Raw genomic sequence first — 17,775 nt, forward strand, 5'->3', positions numbered from 1 at the left:
CTTGATTTTACTCATGTTTATTTGATGCGTATTTATAGAACGATTATAAACGATTGTGTTCAGAGTTCTCCAGTATTCAGTACAATCCAGTGAGTTTACCAAGGCGTGACTTTTCCCTCATAGTCCAGGAAGACCCCAGTCTGTTTCTCAGTAAGGGAGTCCATCACGCTCAGGAGTCCTTCCACACTCTCTGGAGCATCGTTCGCCCCCTGGTGGTCATAGTAAACACATACATGATCGGCCTCTGTGGCAGTAGTGGTATTAGACTTATATTGGGCCATGACTAATCAAAGCCTTTCAAATTTTGTCTTGACCCCACCAGATAATCAAAACAGAACATCAGACCAAAGCCCAGTTGTAGGCTTATGCCACGACCCACTATTGGGTTCTGACTCCTGCTCCTGATGGACTACTGGGACAACACTGCTCTAAGGTGCTTAAACATAGTTCATTACATCTTTTCCCACCCTGAGGTCAATGCACTCAATAGAAGCACCCTGCCAGTCAGACTCACCCCTTCTCCACCCTGCCAGTCAGACTCACCCCTTCTCTACCCTGCCAGTCAGACTCACCCCTTCTCTACCCTGCCAGTCAGACTCACCCCTTCTCTACCCTGCCAGTTAGACTTACCCCTTCTCCACCCTGCCAGTCAGACTCACCCCTTCTCCACCCTGCCAGTCAGACTCACCCCTTCTCCACCCTGCCAGTCAGACTCACCCCTTCTCCACCCTGCCAGTCAGACTCACCCCTTCTCCACCCTGCCAGTCAGACTCACCCCTTCTCCACCCTGCCAGTCAGACTCTCCCCTTCTCCACCCTGCCAGTCAGACTCACCCCTTCTCCACCCTGCCAGTCAGACTCACCCCTTCTCCACCCTGCCAGTCAGACTCACCCCTTCTCCACCCTGCCAGTCAGACTCACCCCTTCTCCACCCTGCCAGTCAGACTTACCCCTTCTCCACCCTGCCAGTCACTCACCCCTTCTCCGCCCTGCCAGTCAGACTCACCCCTTCTCCACCCTGCCAGTCAGACTCACCCCTTCTCCACCCTGCCAGTCAGACTCACCCCTTCTCCACCCTGCCAGTCAGACTCACCCCTTCTCTACCCTGCCAGTTAGACTTACCCCTTCTCCACCCTGCCAGTCACTCACCCCTTCTCCACCCATGTCAGTGCGGACCCAGCCCGGGTGCAGGACCGCAAACAGGATCTCATCCTTCCTGAACTCCTCTGTAGCGCAGAGCGTCAGCATGTTCAGACCAGCCTGAGAGTAGAGGAAAGGAGGAGCAGGAAGAGAGAAGGGAGGGAGGCTATTAAAGAGGAGAGGATACAGGACAATAGATTGGATGTAGAGCCATGACTATGGAATGAATGAAAAGGTCAAACTCATCAGACACATGACATGTATTCCATTCCAGCCATTACAAAGAGCCCGTCTGCCAATTTAAAATGACACCAGCCTCCACTGACATGGCTGGGCTAACCCGACAGGGAATATAATGTGATGTGAGAGGATGTGTTATGACAGGCAGGGTAACAGAGGTCTATTTACTTTGCTGATGCCATAGGGAAGAAAGAACACATCTCCTTGATGGTTTCCATGGAGGCCACCATGCTGGAAATGCTGACCACAGCTGGCTTACTGCAGGACATTCCTGGTTTCCCACTGGCTGTGGCTGCTGACTGCAGATAGGGCAGAAACTACTTATGAGGGAGACAGAGAAAACAAAAATGATGAATCATTCTTCAGTACTCTGCACCTTTTGTTTGCCGACATTAGGAAAAACAAATACATTTTGAATGTCCTCTAAAATGTATCTGTATGTGTGTTTTTCTGGCTCTCTGCCCTCACCTTAGTGATGTCCATAGGGCCCAGGATGTTGGTGTTGAATGCAGCCTGTATTTCCTGGGTACTTGTGGTCTGCATGGTGCCATGAGTCAGCACCCACGTGTTGTTTACTAGCACGTTGAGCCCAGCCTTCCCCACCAGACTGCCCACCTGGCTGACTCCTTAATGCTGCAGGGGTCTGTGGCGTCTGACACACAGAGGAGAAAAAGTCTGTCAGTCAACCGCTAGACTAAACCCAGATCTGTTTGTGCTGTCTTGCCACCCCTAACAGTAATTGTCCTGAAAGCACAAACAGATCTGGGGCTAGTCAACCCCAGTATCCAGTCTAACATCACAGCTGGCCAGCTCAGAGTAACCTGGCACTCTGCTATGTGATTCATACAGTACAGGCTATACAAGTGCATGCTGTGACTGGTGAGATTGACAACAGTGCCATTAATAGGCTCAATAATCCTAGTGCTAGAGTGTGAAGAAACAGAAGAATGGAACAGAGCGAGTACTCACCAAGACGGACGACAGTGATGACATTGGGGTGCTTCTTTGCCAGGTCTCGCAGACCCTTAAACACAAAGGACACATTGTTGGTTAGACACAGAAAATACATCTCCAGGAAGTCTTTATTTTCTATATTTGCTCAGTAGAGTTTTCCTTATTCAGTGGAGTTTGCCTTCAAGCAGAGCCACGTATTTAGAGGGTAGGGCCATTGAGGTTTGTGCATTATGATGCATTTACATGACACTATTTCAACATTCTATGGCAGCCATGTGACAAAATATGGTTAATATTTAATAATCACCATGCACTGCACACTGCCCTATCCCATCTGGACACGAGGAATACCTACCTAAGAATGCTGTTCATTGGCTATAGCTCAGCCTTCAATACCATAGTACCCTCCAAGCTCATCATTAAGCTTGGGGCCCTGGTCTGAACCCCACCCTGTGCCACTGGGTCCTGGACTTCCTGACGGGCCGCCCCCAGGTGGGGAATTTAGGAAATCTTCACTTCACTGATCTTCAACACAGGGGCCCCACAAGGGTGCGTGGTCAGCTCCCTCCTGTACTCCCTGTTCACTCATTACTGCGTGGCCAATCATGCCTCCAACTCAATCATCAAGTTTGCAGACCACACAACAGTAGAAGGACTGATTACCAACATGGAGGAGGTGAGGGCCCTGGCAGAGTGGTGTCAGGAAAATAATTTCTACCTCAACGCCAACAAAATGAAGGAGCTGATCGTGGACTTCAGGAAACAGCAGAGGGAGCACGCCCCTATCCACATCGACGGGATCGCAGTGGAGAAGGTGGAAAGCTTCAAGATCCTCGCATACACATCACTGACAATCTGAAATGGTCCACCCACACAGACAGTGTGTTGAAGAAAGCGCAACAGAACCTCTTCAACCTCAGGAGGCTGAAGAAATTAATCTTGGCCCCTAAGACCCTCACAAACTTTTAAAGATGCATAATTGTCAGGCTGTATCACCGCCTGGTACGGCAACTGCACCGCCAGCAACCGCAGGGCTCTCCAGAGGGTGGAGTGGTCTGCCCAACACATCACTGGGGGCACACTGCCTGCCCTCCAGGACACCTACAGCACCGATGTCACAGGAAGGCCACAAAGATCAAGGACATCAACCACCTGACCCATGGCCTGTTCACCCCGCTATCATCCAGCAGGAGAGGTCAGTACAGGTGCATCAAAGCTGGGACTGAGAGACTGAAAAACAGCTTCTATCTCAAGGCCATCAGACTGTTAAATTGCCATCACTAGCTGGCTACCACCCGGTTACTCAACCCTGCACCTTAGAGCCTGCTGCCCTATATACATAGACATGGAATCACTGGTCACTTTAATAATGGAACACTGGTCACTTTAATAATGTTTACATACTGCTTTACTTATCTCATATATACTGTATTCTATTGTACTGTATTTTAGTCAATGCCACTACAACATCCTGATATTTATATACCTCTTAATTAGATTATTTTACTTTTAGATGTGTGTGTATTGTTGTGAATTGTTAGATATTACTGCACTGTTGGAGCTAGAAACACAAGCATTTTGCTACACAAACAATAACATCTGCTAAATATACTGTATGTATGTGACCAATAACATTTGATTTGATTTGATTTAAATAAGGCTATGTAACTGAATGTCTAGAATTAAAACAAAATACAACATTCTAAAAGTCGACCCAACTCTCTAAATACATGGCTCTGCCCTCAAGAACATCATGGAATAATGAACACTCCAATCTCCTCCTTCTGCTCCAGTAGCAGCAGCTCTGCTCTCACCTCAGCTCTGAGCCCGTCTAGGTCTCGGCAGCAGGCTAATAACTGGCGGACCGGCCAGGGAGACTCCACCATCTGTTAACCATCTCCAAACCCAGGCCTCGGTTGGCCCCCGTGATCAGGACGCTGCATGCTTTAGCTGCCATTTCTTCTCGTTTCAGTCTCTGCCTCGACCTGGAGTATGTATGTGACTGTTCGGGGCTCTTCCTTCTCACCCCATTTATAACGTCAATTATTTTCATTGAGTGTTTATTCTGTAGCCGCACCACACCCAGTCCACATCAGATTGTGTATATGAGGTAGTATGCTGAGACGTGTGTGTGTGTGTGCGTGCCATGAGCAGAAGGGGTTGTGTATGGGAAATTAAGGACGTTAATACCGTACCTGATGGTTGCAAATGAAATAGAACCCACTGGGCACTCCCTGGTTGAATCAACATTCTTTCCACGTCATTTCAATGAAATGACGTTGAACCAACGTGAAATAGACGTTGAATTGAGTCTGTGCCCAGTGGGAAGTTACATCATGTAAACTGTGATGAGGGCTAAGCCAACAGTAGGCATGGGGACGCAGCCTGGGCCTAGGTAATGGGGACGCAGCCTGAGCCTAGGTAATGTAAACAACTCAGCTTTGGGAGCAGAAGGTGGATCAGATTCAGGGAGCTGATGAGAGGACGCTTCCCAAGGCCTGGACAAACCGTCTCCTGAGTGGCGCAGCGGTCTAAGGCACTGTATCTCAGTGCTAGAGGCGTTACTACAGACCCTGGTTTGATCCAGGGCTGTATCACAACCGGCAGTGATCGGGAGTCCCAAAGGGCAGCGCACACTTGGCCCAGCGTCGTCCGGGTTAGGGCAGGGTTTGGCCCAGCGTCGTCCGGGTTAGGGGAGGGTTTGGCCCAGCGTCGTCCGGGTTAGGGGAGGGTTTGGCCCAGCGTCGTCCGGGTTAGGGGAGGGTTTGGTCCAGCGTCGTCCGGGTTAGGGGAGGGTTTGGCCCAGCGTCGTCCGGGTTAGGCCCAGCGTCGTCCGGGTTAGGGGAGGGTTTGGCCCAGCGTCGTCCGGGTTAGGGGAGGGTTTGGCCCAGCGTCGTCCGGGTTAGGGGAGGGTTTGGCCCAGCGCCGTCCGGGTTAGGGGAGGGTTTGGCCCAGCGTCGTCCGGGTTAGGGGAGGGTTTGGCCCAGCGCCGTCCGGGTTAGGGGAGGGTTTGGCCCAGCGCCGTCCGGGTTAGGGGAGGGTTTGGCCCAGCGTCGTCCGGGTTAGGGGAGGGTTTGGCCCAGCGCCGTCCGGGTTAGGGGAGGGTTTGGCCCAGCGTCGTCCGGGTTAGGGGAGGGTTTGGCCCAGCGTCGTCCGGGTTAGGGGATGGTTTGGCCCAGCGTCGTCCGGGTTAGGGGAGGGTTTGGCCCAGCGTCGTCCGGGTTAGGGGTGGGTTTGGCCCAGCGTCGTCCGGGTTAGGGGAGGGTTTGACCCAGCGTCGTCCGGGTTAGGGGAGGGTTTGGCCCAGCGTCGTCCGGGTTAGGATAGGGTTTGGCCCAGCGTCGTCCGGGTTAGGGGAGGGTTTGGCCCAGTGTCGTCCGGGTTAGGGGAGGGTTTGGCACAGCGCCGTCCGGGTTAGGGGAGGGTTTGGCCCAGCGTTGTCCGGGTTAGGGGAGGGTTTGGCCCAGCGCCGTCCGGGTTAGGGGAGGGTTTGGCCCAGCGCCGTCCGGGTTAGGGGAGGGTTTGGCCCAGCGTCGTCCGGGTTAGGGGAGGGTTTGGCCCAGCGTCGTCCGGGTTAGGATAGGGTTTGGCCCAGCGTCGTCCGGGTTAGGGGAGGGTTTGGCCCAGTGTCGTCCGGGTTAGGGGAGGGTTTGGCCCAGCGCCGTCCGGGTTAGGGGAGGGTTTGGCCCAGCGTCGTCCGGGTTAGGGGAGGGTTTGGCCCAGCGCCGTCCGGGTTAGGGGAGGGTTTGGCCCAGCGCCGTCCGGGTTAGGGGAGGGTTTGGCCCAGCGTCGTCCGGGTTAGGGGAGGGTTTGGCCCAGCGTCGTCCGGGTTAGGGAAGGGTTTGGCCCAGCGTCGTCCGGGTTAGGGGAGGGTTTGGCCCAGCGTCGTCCGGGTTAGGGGAGGGTTTGGCCCAGCGTCGTCCGGGTTAGGGGAGGGTTTGGCCAGGGTAGGCTGTCATTGTAAATAAGAATGTGTTCTTAACTGACTTGCCTAGTTTAAAAAAGGTTAAATAAAAAGAAGTGGAAAGCACTTGGGCCAGCAGTGTGGTTCTTAGAGGGAGGTGAACGACTCATGATGACGCTGCTCATGGGAGGTGATATGGCTGATTTCCCTCTCAGTGACACCCTTAATCATCCTACTACTGCCACACACACAATGACAGGGATTTATTGTGTTAGAGGGTAGTGTGTGTTTCCTTGCAGGAGTAATCTAATCTATTGAGTCATTAATAACAACTGTATATTTGTTTGTGAGTGTGTGAGTAGGTTCGAGTATAATAGTAGAGGCAGTGGGTTTCTGTGAGAGTAGGACTGAATGTGAACCAGTGTGATAAATGGAAAGTGAAGGAACCCTAATACATATAATGGTGGTCATAATGGTGGTCTATTTAAGCACTAAGGCCCGAGGAGGTGTGGTATATGGCCAATATACCACGGCTAACGGCTGTTCTTAAGCACGACGCAACACGGAGTGCCTGGACACAGTCCTTAGCCATGGCATATTGGTCATATACCACAAACCTCCGAGGTGCCTTATTGCTATTATAAACTGGTTACCAACGTAATTAGAGCAGTAAAAATATATTTTTTGTCATATCCATGCTATACGGTCTGATATACCATGGCTGTCAGCCAATCAGCATTCAGGGCCCGAGCCACCCTGTTTATAATTATATACAGTATATGTTCTGTATGTTTATACAACTGTATCACTTAAATTCAGCGTTACAGCACGGTTAAAATGTAAAGGCAATGTTCCCACGTTATTGGAGACTGCATTCAGACCATTAGGGGATTCATAAGGGTAGGAAAACACCTCTATTGATATGCATAGCCTTCAGAGCAGACTGGCACCAATTGTTACGGTGCGTGAATGAGGACCCAAAAGCGAATTAACGTAAACAGAGCTTCTTTAATAACAAAACATAGGTAGGCTCAGATGGACCGGCAGATTCCGACAGGACAGGACAAGGTTGCAGCAAACATGACGATAGTCTGGTTCAGGCATGAATAACAGAAACAAGAATCCGACAAAGACAGGAGCAAAAACAGAGAGAGATATAGAGGACTAATCAGAGGGAAAAAGGGAACAGGTGGGAAAAGGGGTGACGAGGTAGTTAGGAGGAGACAAGGAACAGCTGGGGGAAAGAGGGGGAGAAAAGGTAACCTAATAACGACCAGCAGAGGGAGACAGGGTGAAGGGAAAGGACAGAAACAAGACACAACATGACAATACATGACAGTACCCCCCCACTCACCGAGCGCCTCCTGGCGCACTCGAGGAGGAAACCTGGCGGCAACGGAGGAAATCCTCGATCAGCGCACGGTCCAGCACGTCCCGAGAGGGAACCCAACTCCTCTCCTCAGGACCGTACCCCTCCCAATCTACTAGGTACTGATGACCACGGCCCCGAGGACGCATGTCCAAAATCCTACGGACCCTGTAGATGGGTGCGCCCTCGACAAGGATGGGGGGGGGGGGGGGGGGGGAAGACGAGCGGGGGCGCGAAGAACGGGCTTGATACAGGAGACATGGAAGACCGGGTGGACGCGACGAAGATATCGCGGAAGAAGAAGTCGAACTGCGACAGGATTAATGATCTGAGAAATACGGAACGGACCAATGAACCGCGGGGTCAACTTGCGAGAAGCTGTCTTAAGGGGAAGGTTCTGAGTGGAGAGCCAAACTCTCTGACCGCGACAATATCTAGGACTCTTAGTTCTACGCTTATTAGCAGCTCTCACAGTCTGCGCCCTATAACGGCAAAGTGCAGACCTGACCCTCTTCCAGGTGCGCTCGCAACGTTGGACAAAAGCCTGAGCGGAGGGGACGCTGGACTCGGCGAACTGAGATGAGAACAGCGGAGGCTGGTACCCGAGGCTACTCTGAAAAGGAGATAGCCCGGTCGCAGACGAAGGAAGCGAGTTGTGGGCGTATTCTGCCCAGGGGAGCTGTTCTGACCAAGACGCAGGGTTGCGAAAAGAAAGACTGCGTAAGATGCGACCAATAGTCTGATTGGCCCGTTCTGCTTGACCGTTAGACTGGGGGTGAAAGCCGGAAGAGAGACTGACGGAAGCCCCAATCAAACGGCAAAACTCCCTCCAAAATTGAGACGTGAATTGCGGACCTCTGTCCGAAACGACGTCTGACGGAAGGCCATGAATTCTGAAAACATTCTCGATGATGATTTGTGCCGTCTCTTTAGCAGAAGGAAGCTTAGCAAGGGGAATAAAATGAGCCGCCTTAGAGAACCTGTCGACAACCGTAAGAATAACAGTCTTCCCCGCTGACGAAGGCAGTCCGGTGACAAAATCTAAGGCGATGTGAGACCACGGTCGAGAGGGAATGGGAAGCGGCCTGAGACGGCCGGCAGGAGGGGAGTTACCGGACTTAGTCTGCGCGCAGACCGAACAAGCAGCCACGAAGCGACGCGTGTCATGCTCCCGGGTGGGCCACCAAAAACGCTGGCGAATGGAAGCAAGCGTACCCCGAACGCCAGGGTGGCCGGCTAACTTGGCAGAGTGAGCCCACTGAAGAACGGCCAGACGAGTAGGAACGGGAACGAAAAGAAGGTTCCTAGGACAAGCGCGCGGCGCCGGAGTTTGAGTGAGTGCTTGCTTTACCTGCCTCTCAATTCCCCAGACAGTCAACCCGACAACACGCCCCTCAGGGAGAATCCCTTCGGGGTCAGTGGAGGCTACTGAAGAACTGAAGAGACGAGATAAAGCATCAGGCTTGGTGTTCTTAGAGCCCGGACGATAAGAAATCACGAACCTCGAAACGAGCGAAAAACAGCGCCCAGCGCGCCTGACGCGCATTAAGTCGTTTGGCAGAACGGATGTACTCAAGGTTCCTATGGTCAGTCCAAACGACAAAAGGAACGGTCGCCCCCTCCAACCACTGTCGCCATTCGCCTAGGGCTAAGCGGATGGCGAGCAGTTCGCGGTTTCCCACATCATAGTTACGTTCCGACGGCGACAGGCGATGAGAAAAATACGCGCAAGGGTGGACCTTGTCGTCAGAGAGGGAGCGCTGAGAAAGAATGGCTCCCACGCCCACCTCTGACGCGTCAACCTCGACAACGAACTGTCTAGTGACGTCAGGTGTAACAAGGATAGGTGCGGATGTAAAACGATTCTTGAGGAGATCAAAAGCTCCCTGGGCGGAAACGGACCACTTAAAGCACGTCTTGACAGAAGTAAGGGCTGATAGATAGAAGTTCGCGAAGCCGAGAAAGCGCTGCAGCTCGACGCGTGACTTAGGGACGGGCCAATCAATGACAGCTTGGACCTTAGCGGGATCCATCTTAATGCCTTCAGCGGAAATAACAGAACCGAGAAATGTGACGGAGGAGGCATGAAAAGAGCACTTCTCAGCCTTCACAAAAAGACAATTCTCTAAAAGGCGCTGGAGGACACGTCGAACGTGCTGAACATGAATCTGGAGTGACGGTGAAAAAATCAGGATATCGTCAAGGTAAACGAAAACAAAGATGTTCAGCATGTCTCTCAGGACATCATTGACTAATGCCTGAAAGACAGCTGGAGCGTTAGCGAGGCCGAAAGGAAGAACCCGGTATTCAAAGTGCCCTAACGGAGTGTTAAACGCCGTGTTCCACTCGTCCCCCTCCCTGATGCGCACGAGATGGTAAGCGTTACGAAGGTCCAACTTAGTGAAAAACCTGGCTCCCTGCAGGATCTCGAAGGCTGAAGACATAAGAGGAAGCGGATAACGATTCTTCACTGTTATGTCATTCAGCCCTCGATAATCAATGCAGGGGCGCAGGGACCCGTCCTTCTTCTTAACAAAAAAAAACCCCGCTCCGGCGGGAGAGGAGGAGGGGACTATGGTACCGGCGGCAAGAGCTACAGACAAATAATCTTCGAGAGCCTTACGTTCGGGAGCCGACAGAGAGTATAGTCTACCCCGGGGGGGAGTGGTTCCCGGAAGGAGATCAATACTACAATCATACGACCGGTGTGGAGGAAGAGAGGTGGCCCTGGACCGACTGAACACCGTGCGCAGATCGTGATATTCCTCCGGCACCCCTGTCAAATCACCAGGCTCCTCCTGTGAAGAAGAGACAGAGGAAACAGGAGGGATAGCAGACATTAAACATTTCACATGACAAGAGACGTTCCAGGAGAGGATAGAATTACTAGACCAATTAATGGAAGGATTATGACAAACTAGCCAGGGATGGCCCAAAACAACAGGTGTAAAAGGTGAACGAAAAATTAAAAAAGAAATGGTTTCGCTATGATTACCAGAAACAGTGAGGGTTAAAGGTAGCGTCTCACGCTGAATCCTGGGGAGAGGACTACCATCCAGGGCGAACAAGGCCGTGGACTCCCTTAACTGTCTGAGAGGAATGTCATGTTCCCGAGCCCAGGTCTCGTCCATAAAACAGCCCTCCGCCCCAGAGTCTATTAAGGCACTGCAGGAAGCTGACGAACCGGTCCAGCGTAGATGGACCGACAAGGTAGTGCAGGATCTTGAAGGAGAGACAGGAGTAGTAGCGCTCACCAGTAGCCCTCCGCTTACTGATGAGCTCTGGCTTTTACTGGACATGAAGTGACAAAATGACCAGCAGAACCGCAATAGAGACAGAGGCGGTTGGTGATTCTCTGTTCCCTCTCCTTAGTCGAGATGCGGATACCTCCCAGCTGCATAGGCTCAGCACCCGAGCCGGCAGAGGAAGATGGTAGTGATGCGGAGAGGGGGGCAACGGAGAACGCGAGCTCCTTTCCACGAGCTCGGTGACGAAGATCAACCCGTCGCTCAATGCGAATAGCGAGTTCAATCAAGGAATCCACGCTGGAAGGAACCTCCCGGGAGAGAATCTCATCCTTTACCTCTGCGCGGAGACCCTCCAGAAAACGAGCGAGCAAAGCCGGCTCGTTCCAGCCACTGGAGGCAGCAAGAGTGCAAAACTCAATAGAGTAGTCTGTTATGGATCGATTACCTTGACATAGGGAAGACAGGGCCCTGGAAGCCTCCTCCCCAAAAACAGATCGATCAAAAACCCGTATCATCTCCTCCTTAAAGTCCTGATACTGGTTAGTACACTCAGCCCTTGCCTCCCAGATTGCCGTGCCCCACTCACGAGCCCGTCCAGTAAGGAGAGATATGACGTAGGCGACACGAGCAGTGCTCCTGGAGTAAGTGTTGGGCTGGAGAGAAAACACAATATCACACTGGGTGAGGAACGAGCGGCATTCAGTGGGCTCCCCAGAGTAACACGGCGGGTTATTGATTCTGGGCTCCGGAGATTCGAAAGCCCTGGAAGTGGCCGGTGGATCGAGGCGGAGATGGTGAACCTGTTCTGTGAGGTTGGAGACTTGGGTGGCCAGGGTCTCAACGGCATGTCGAGCAGCAGACAATTCCTGCTCGTGTCTGCCTAGCATCGCTCCCTGGATCTCGACGGCTGAGTGGAGAGGCTCCGAAGTCGCTGGGTCCATTCTTGGTCGGATTCTTCTGTTACGGTGCGTGAATGAGGACCCAAAAGCGAATTAACGTAAACAGAGCTTCTTTAATAACAAAACATAGGTAGGCTCAGATGGACCGGCAGATTCCGACAGGACAGGACAAGGTTGCAGCAAACATGACGATAGTCTGGTTCAGGCATGAATAACACAAACAAGAATCCGACAAAGACAGGAGCAAAAACAGAGAGAGATATAGAGGACTAATCAGAGGGAAAAAGGGAACAGGTGGGAAAAGGGGTGACGAGGTAGTTAGGAGGAGACAAGGAACAGCTGGGGGAAAGAGGGGGAGAAAAGGTAACCTAATAACGACCAGCAGAGGGAGACAGGGTGAAGGGAAAGGACAGAAACAAGACACAACATGACAATACATGACACCAATACAAACATATGATCACAGCAAGCCATAACTGGGGGAACAAGATGGCACGGCAGCCAAGCCTGGCTACAGTGTGAGAGTATAATGACAGCTTTGAAAATGAATTGGAAATCAAATTGAGCCATTGAAAGAGTAGATGTATAGCAACTTTAATATATACATATTTCCATATCTGTTGAAACAGCACTGAATGAGGGCACTTCTAGTGCAGGGATGCTGAGCAGCATTCTCACCACACGGTGGCGCCACCATCTCTGATAAACCTCTGCTGGGTTTCAGACAAAGATTCACACGGCTTTCAAGACCTTGGTCTCCACATGCATGACTCTCCAACATGCATGACAATAATAGAATAGCGAGCTGGTTGAGGAGATGTGGGGAAGGGTAAACACTAACTAAATAACTAACTAACTAATTAACAGAGACAGAAAGGCTGGCCTTGGCCACTTAGAACTATCCATAAAGTTACATGAATCAGTAAACGAATATTAACTTTGTTCAAGAGATACTCATCGACTGGGTCACTCCTTAAAATCTTTTCCCTTTCTTTCTGAAGACAGTACATGGTGTTATAGATCATCCAGCATTAGTGTATGCCTGCTAGCTCTCTAATTGTGGAAATTGACAGGTGATCACTGCTCTTTGGCTTCCTCTGCTGTTGGTGAGCTAAAAGATGAATGTGGGAACTGACTGAGACTTAAAGTAACAGTACGATCAGATAAAAAGGTACAGAAAATATTCATGAAACCCCAGATGAGCATACTGTTGGCTCGGCTGCAATCACCTCGACACACACAACCACATAGAGACAGAAAAATAACAGTCATTTGGAAATGTGTTCCTTTGGCTGTCCAGATATAAATGTCAGTGTCTGGCTCATAACATACATACAGTACATGCACATACATAAATACAAATACAAGGTCATAGAATGCACTTCTGTGTCCCCAGCTCTCCACTTCAAAAATGAAACGGTGCATAAATGAAACAAACCAGCTTGTAGAAAAGGTCCATGCCTTTGAGTTTCTGAATACAAAACAACGTGACAGCTGTGACTGTCTGTTCAGAGTAGATGTGGAACATGTGTCCTTCCCTATAGAATATCCCCCTCCCTCTCTCTTTCTCTGTTTCTCTCTCTCTTTCTCTCCCTCGCTCTCTCTCTGTCTCTCTCGCGCACTCTCTCTGTCTCTCTTTCTCTCTCTCGTTTCTCTCTCTGTCTCTCTCTCGTTTCTCTCTCCACTCCCACTATGCTGCTGAGTTCTGTTGTCTACGCTCACAAATGGGTGCTGTTCTGTGTGTCGAACCTGTGGCCCTCGGAGCGGCTGTTGCTGACCTTCCTAGTGCCCCCCTGGTTAGGCAACAGAGACAGAGGGTCTGGTCTGATCAAGTACCTGGACATGGGACACACACACCAAGACACACTTAGATGAATAATACATTTAACAAATGCTTATATGTTCTTATAACAAGTTATAAACCATTATACCTGCAGGCTTTTTTATGAAGGGTTACCCACTTAACTTTAGTGATTTCGCCCTGAGTGAATGTGCAAGACTTAATTTAAGTTGGACCAGTATATTGAGTGAAATTGTGTGAATTTGCCTTCTGATGATGTGTGATTTGACTGACCATCAGGATATTGGGTACTCACACCACATCGTGCAGCTCCAGCCTGGTGTCAGGAGAGGGGTTGATGAGGATGTAAGACAACCTGTTGCCCTGGTCCGTCATCCCATCTGACACAGGAAGTACACACCACAAGACAGGAAATAAACATGACATGTCACAGGAACTCAAATGATACCAATTAAGTTGTTCCTTAGTAATGTTGACAAAAAAATAGTGGAGGAAAACACAAAGCTATGAACAAACAGTTCTATTCCATTAGGCAGGCACAGTGCAGTGCTACATGACCACACATCCACCCCACAGAACATATCTAACAGTACTCACTGAATCCTGTGGCTGAGAGGCCCAGGTGTTTCATACGTGTGCGGACCAGGGAGTTGAGCTCCTGTCTCTCAGAGCGTCTGAACAGGGTCAGTCTTTGCTGGCTGATCCTCTCCGCAGCGCTTCCTGTGGCCCCCTTCGACCCGCTGGGCCCCCGACCCCCTTTCCTGCTCAGCCTTCTGGCCCACTGCATGCTCTTCCGCCGGAGGAGGGGGTGGTCCGAGGAGTGGGAGGAAGAGGAGGGGGGCTCGGAAGAGGTGGAGTTGCGGTGGGGACCCCTCCGGGACAGCAGGGGCTCTCTGGGCTCTCTGGTGTCCTCGTAGTCCTCCACTGTGATGGACACCTGGGACTGAGAGAGAGACACACACACACACAGCTCAGACCAATATCAAGCAGCAGCTGTTTCTATTGTGAGTTGTTATTGAGTGAGTTGAGTTTTTATTTTGGGTGTTGATGTTTTATCACTAAAACATCATGATGATGTACAGCTTGGTGTCATTGACTCCTGTAAATGATGATCTTTCTGTCCAGACAGGTACCTCAGAGACTGGTAACTTTTGGGCTTCAGTGCGGTAGATGCCGATGGGGATGTCACCAGTGGAGGAGCACAGTTTCTGGTAGAGTCGACCATAAGTGCGGATCCACAGGTCTTCCTCAGTGATCTTCATCTATGAGACCCCAAACACCCCACCTTCATCATCCTCAGTTCCAGGCAGCCACACTAACGTCCCTTCAACCTCAGTACCAGGCAGCCACACTAACGTCCCTTCAACCTCAGTACCAGGCATCTACACTAATGTCCCTTCAACCTCAGTACCAGGCAGTCACACTAATGTCCCTTCAACCTCAGTACCAGGCAGCCACACTAATGTCCCTTCAACCTCAGTACCAGGCAGCCACACTAACGTCCCTTCAACCTCAGTACCAGGCATCTACACTAATGTCCCTTCAACCTCAGTAACAGGCAGGTACACTAATGTCCCTTCAACCTCAGTACCAGGCAGCCACACTAATGTCCCTTCAACCTCAGTACCAGGCAGTCACACTAATGTCCCTTCAACCTCAGTACCAGGCAGCCACACTAATGTCCCTTCAACCTCAGTACCAGGCAGCCACACTAACGTCCCTTCAACCTCAGTACCAGGCATCTACACTAATGTCCCTTCAACCTCAGTAACAGGCAGGTACACTAATGTCCCTTCAACCTCAGTACCAGGCAGCCACACTAATGTCCCTTCAACCTCAGTACCAGGCAGCCACACTAATGTCCCTTCAACCTCAATACCAGGCAGCCACACTAATGTCCCTTCAACCTCAGTACCAGGCAGCCACACTAATGTCCCTTCAACCTCAGTATCAGGCAGCCACACGAATGTCCCTTCAACCTCAGTACCAGGCATCTACACTAATGTCCCTTCAACCTCAGTACCAGGCATCTACACTAATGTCCCTTCAACCTCAGTACCAGGCATCTACACTAATGTCCCTTCAACCTCAGTACCAGGCATCTACACTAATGTCCCTTCAACCTTAGTAAAATCTAAGCAGGGCTGTATACTATACATTATATTGTTGATCATCACATTTCATAGCTTTCTGATGATAACTATTGAGAACATGAGCAGATGAGTTACTCACAGCACAGAGGAAGCCTGAGCCAGGCATGGAGTCTAGTCCCAGCAACAGTCTGGTGATGGAAATCATGTAGTCCTTCACAAAGGACTGGTGGGAACACACAACAAACAACAGAGGGTCATTGAGTAATAAAGGGGCAATACAAATATTGTAGACTGAGTTTTGAAATATGGAGCGTTGCTGTGCTGGGGTGAGAGTTCAGACTAACCTGATACAGTAGAGTATCCAGCATGCTGACACTGAACACTTTCCCAGCAGCGAAGGGTAGACGAAACATGAAGACCAGGTTGGAGCCCCTCTCTCTCTCTTTCTATCAGATCACCATACACAGGAATAAGAAAACAGGGAGAGAGAGAGACGGAGAGAGACAGACAGGGAGAGGGTGACAGGGAGAGAGAAAGACAGGGAGAGGGAGAGAGATAGGGAGAGAGAGACAGGGAGAGGGAGAGAGAAAGACAGGGAGAGAAAGACAGGGAGAGGGAGAGAGATAGGGAGAGAGAGACAGGGAGAGAAAGACAGGGAGAGGGAGAGAGAAAGACAGGGAGAGAAAGACAGGGAGAGGGAGAGAGAAAGACAGGGAGAGAGATAGGGAGAGGGTGACAGGGAGAGAAAAAGACAGAGACAGAGAGAGTGAGAGACAGGGAGAGAGACAGACAGGGAGAGAGAGAGAGATAGGGAGAGATAAACAGGGAGAGAGAGAGACAGAGACAGGGAGAGTGAGACAGGGAGAGAGACAAACAGGGAGAGAGAGAGAAAAGAGCCATTCAATTCTACAACCACCTAAAAGGAAGTGATTCCCAAACCATCCACAACAAAGTCATCACCTACAGAGAGATTAACTTGGAGAAGACTCTGTTCACAAACACATACAGACCCCACATAGTCCCAGGACAGCAACACAATTAGACCAAACCAAATCATGAGAAAACAAAAAGATAATTACTTGACACATTGGAAAGAATTAACAAAAAAAATAGAGCAAACTAGAATGCTATTTGGCTCTAAACAGAGAGTACACAGTGGCAGAATACCTGACCATTCTGACTGACCCAAACTTAAGGAAAGCTTTGACTATGTACAGACTAGCATAGCCTTACTATTGAGAAAGACCGCTGTAGGGAGACATGGCTCTCAAGAGAAGACAGGCTATGTGCACACTGCCCACAAAATGAGGAGGAAACTGAGTTGCACTTCATAACCTTCTGCCAAATGTATGACCATATTAGAGAGACATATTTCCCTCAGATTACACAGATCCACAAATAATTCCAAAACAAACCTAATTTTGATAAACTTCCATATCTATTGGGGGAAATAACACAGTGTGTCATTACAGCAGCAAGATGTGTGACCCGTTGCCACAAGAAAAGGGTAACTAGTGAAGAACAAACACCATTGTAAATACAACCCATATTTATGTTTATTTATTTTCCCTTTTGTACTTTAACTATTTGCACATTATTACAACACTGTATATAGACATAATATGACTTGAAATGATTTGAAATGTCTTTATTCTTTTGGAATTGTTTATTTCGCATTTGTTTATTATCTACTTCACTTGCTTTGGCAATGTTAACATATGTTTCCCATGCAAATAAAGCCCTCAAATTGAATTGAATTGACAGGGAGAGACAGAGACAGGAAGAGAGAGACAGGGAGAGAGAGACAGGAAGAGAGAGAGAGACAGGGAGAGAAAGACAGGGAGAGAGAGACAGGAAGAGAGAGAGAGACAGGGAGAGAAAGAGAGACAAGAGAGAGAGAGAGAGAGAGAGAGAGAGAGAGAGAGAGAGAGAGAGAGAGAGAGAGAGAGAGAGAGAGAGAGAGAGAGAGAGAGAGAGAGAGAGAGAGAGAGAGAGAGAGAGAGAGAGAGAGAGAGAGAGAGAGAGAGAGAGAGAGAGAGAGAGAGAGAGAGAGAGAGAGAGAGAGAGAGAATGAGACAGGAAGAGAGAGACAGGAAGAGAGAGTGCTGATGATCTGGTGCTTCTGTCA

General features: G+C 50.2%; 1 protein-coding gene and 1 pseudogene across 2 annotated transcripts in view; both read right to left on the reverse strand.

Annotated features, from left to right (window-relative positions):
* Positions 1-7: 7 nt before the first annotated feature.
* LOC110539003 (uncharacterized) lies at positions 8-4,395 on the reverse strand (annotated as a pseudogene). The gene is made up of 6 exons (XR_016485377.1): positions 4,148-4,395; positions 2,349-2,403; positions 1,848-2,031; positions 1,544-1,699; positions 1,149-1,265; positions 8-209 (listed from the first exon to the last, which is right to left on the reverse strand). The product of XR_016485377.1 is annotated as an uncharacterized LOC110539003 (transcript).
* Positions 4,396-12,326: 7,931 nt separating this feature from the next.
* The window catches only part of kcnt2b (potassium sodium-activated channel subfamily T member 2b), a 95,091-nt gene continuing 89,642 nt past the window's right edge, over positions 12,327-17,775 (reverse strand). Inside the window, exons 26-31 of the mRNA XM_090193896.1 lie at positions 15,992-16,093; positions 15,787-15,870; positions 14,688-14,816; positions 14,152-14,497; positions 13,850-13,934; positions 12,327-13,589 (exon numbers count right to left, since the gene is read on the reverse strand). Of these exons, the coding sequence (XP_090050022.1) occupies positions 13,472-13,589; positions 13,850-13,934; positions 14,152-14,497; positions 14,688-14,816; positions 15,787-15,870; positions 15,992-16,093 (864 nt within the window). The 3' untranslated portion in view covers positions 12,327-13,471. The remainder of the gene's footprint in view (positions 13,590-13,849; positions 13,935-14,151; positions 14,498-14,687; positions 14,817-15,786; positions 15,871-15,991; positions 16,094-17,775) is intronic.

Source organism: Oncorhynchus mykiss, chromosome 12 (assembly GCF_057628025.1).
Source record: "Oncorhynchus mykiss isolate SJ-2025 chromosome 12, ASM5762802v1, whole genome shotgun sequence".
NCBI lineage: Eukaryota > Metazoa > Chordata > Actinopteri > Salmoniformes > Salmonidae > Oncorhynchus > Oncorhynchus mykiss.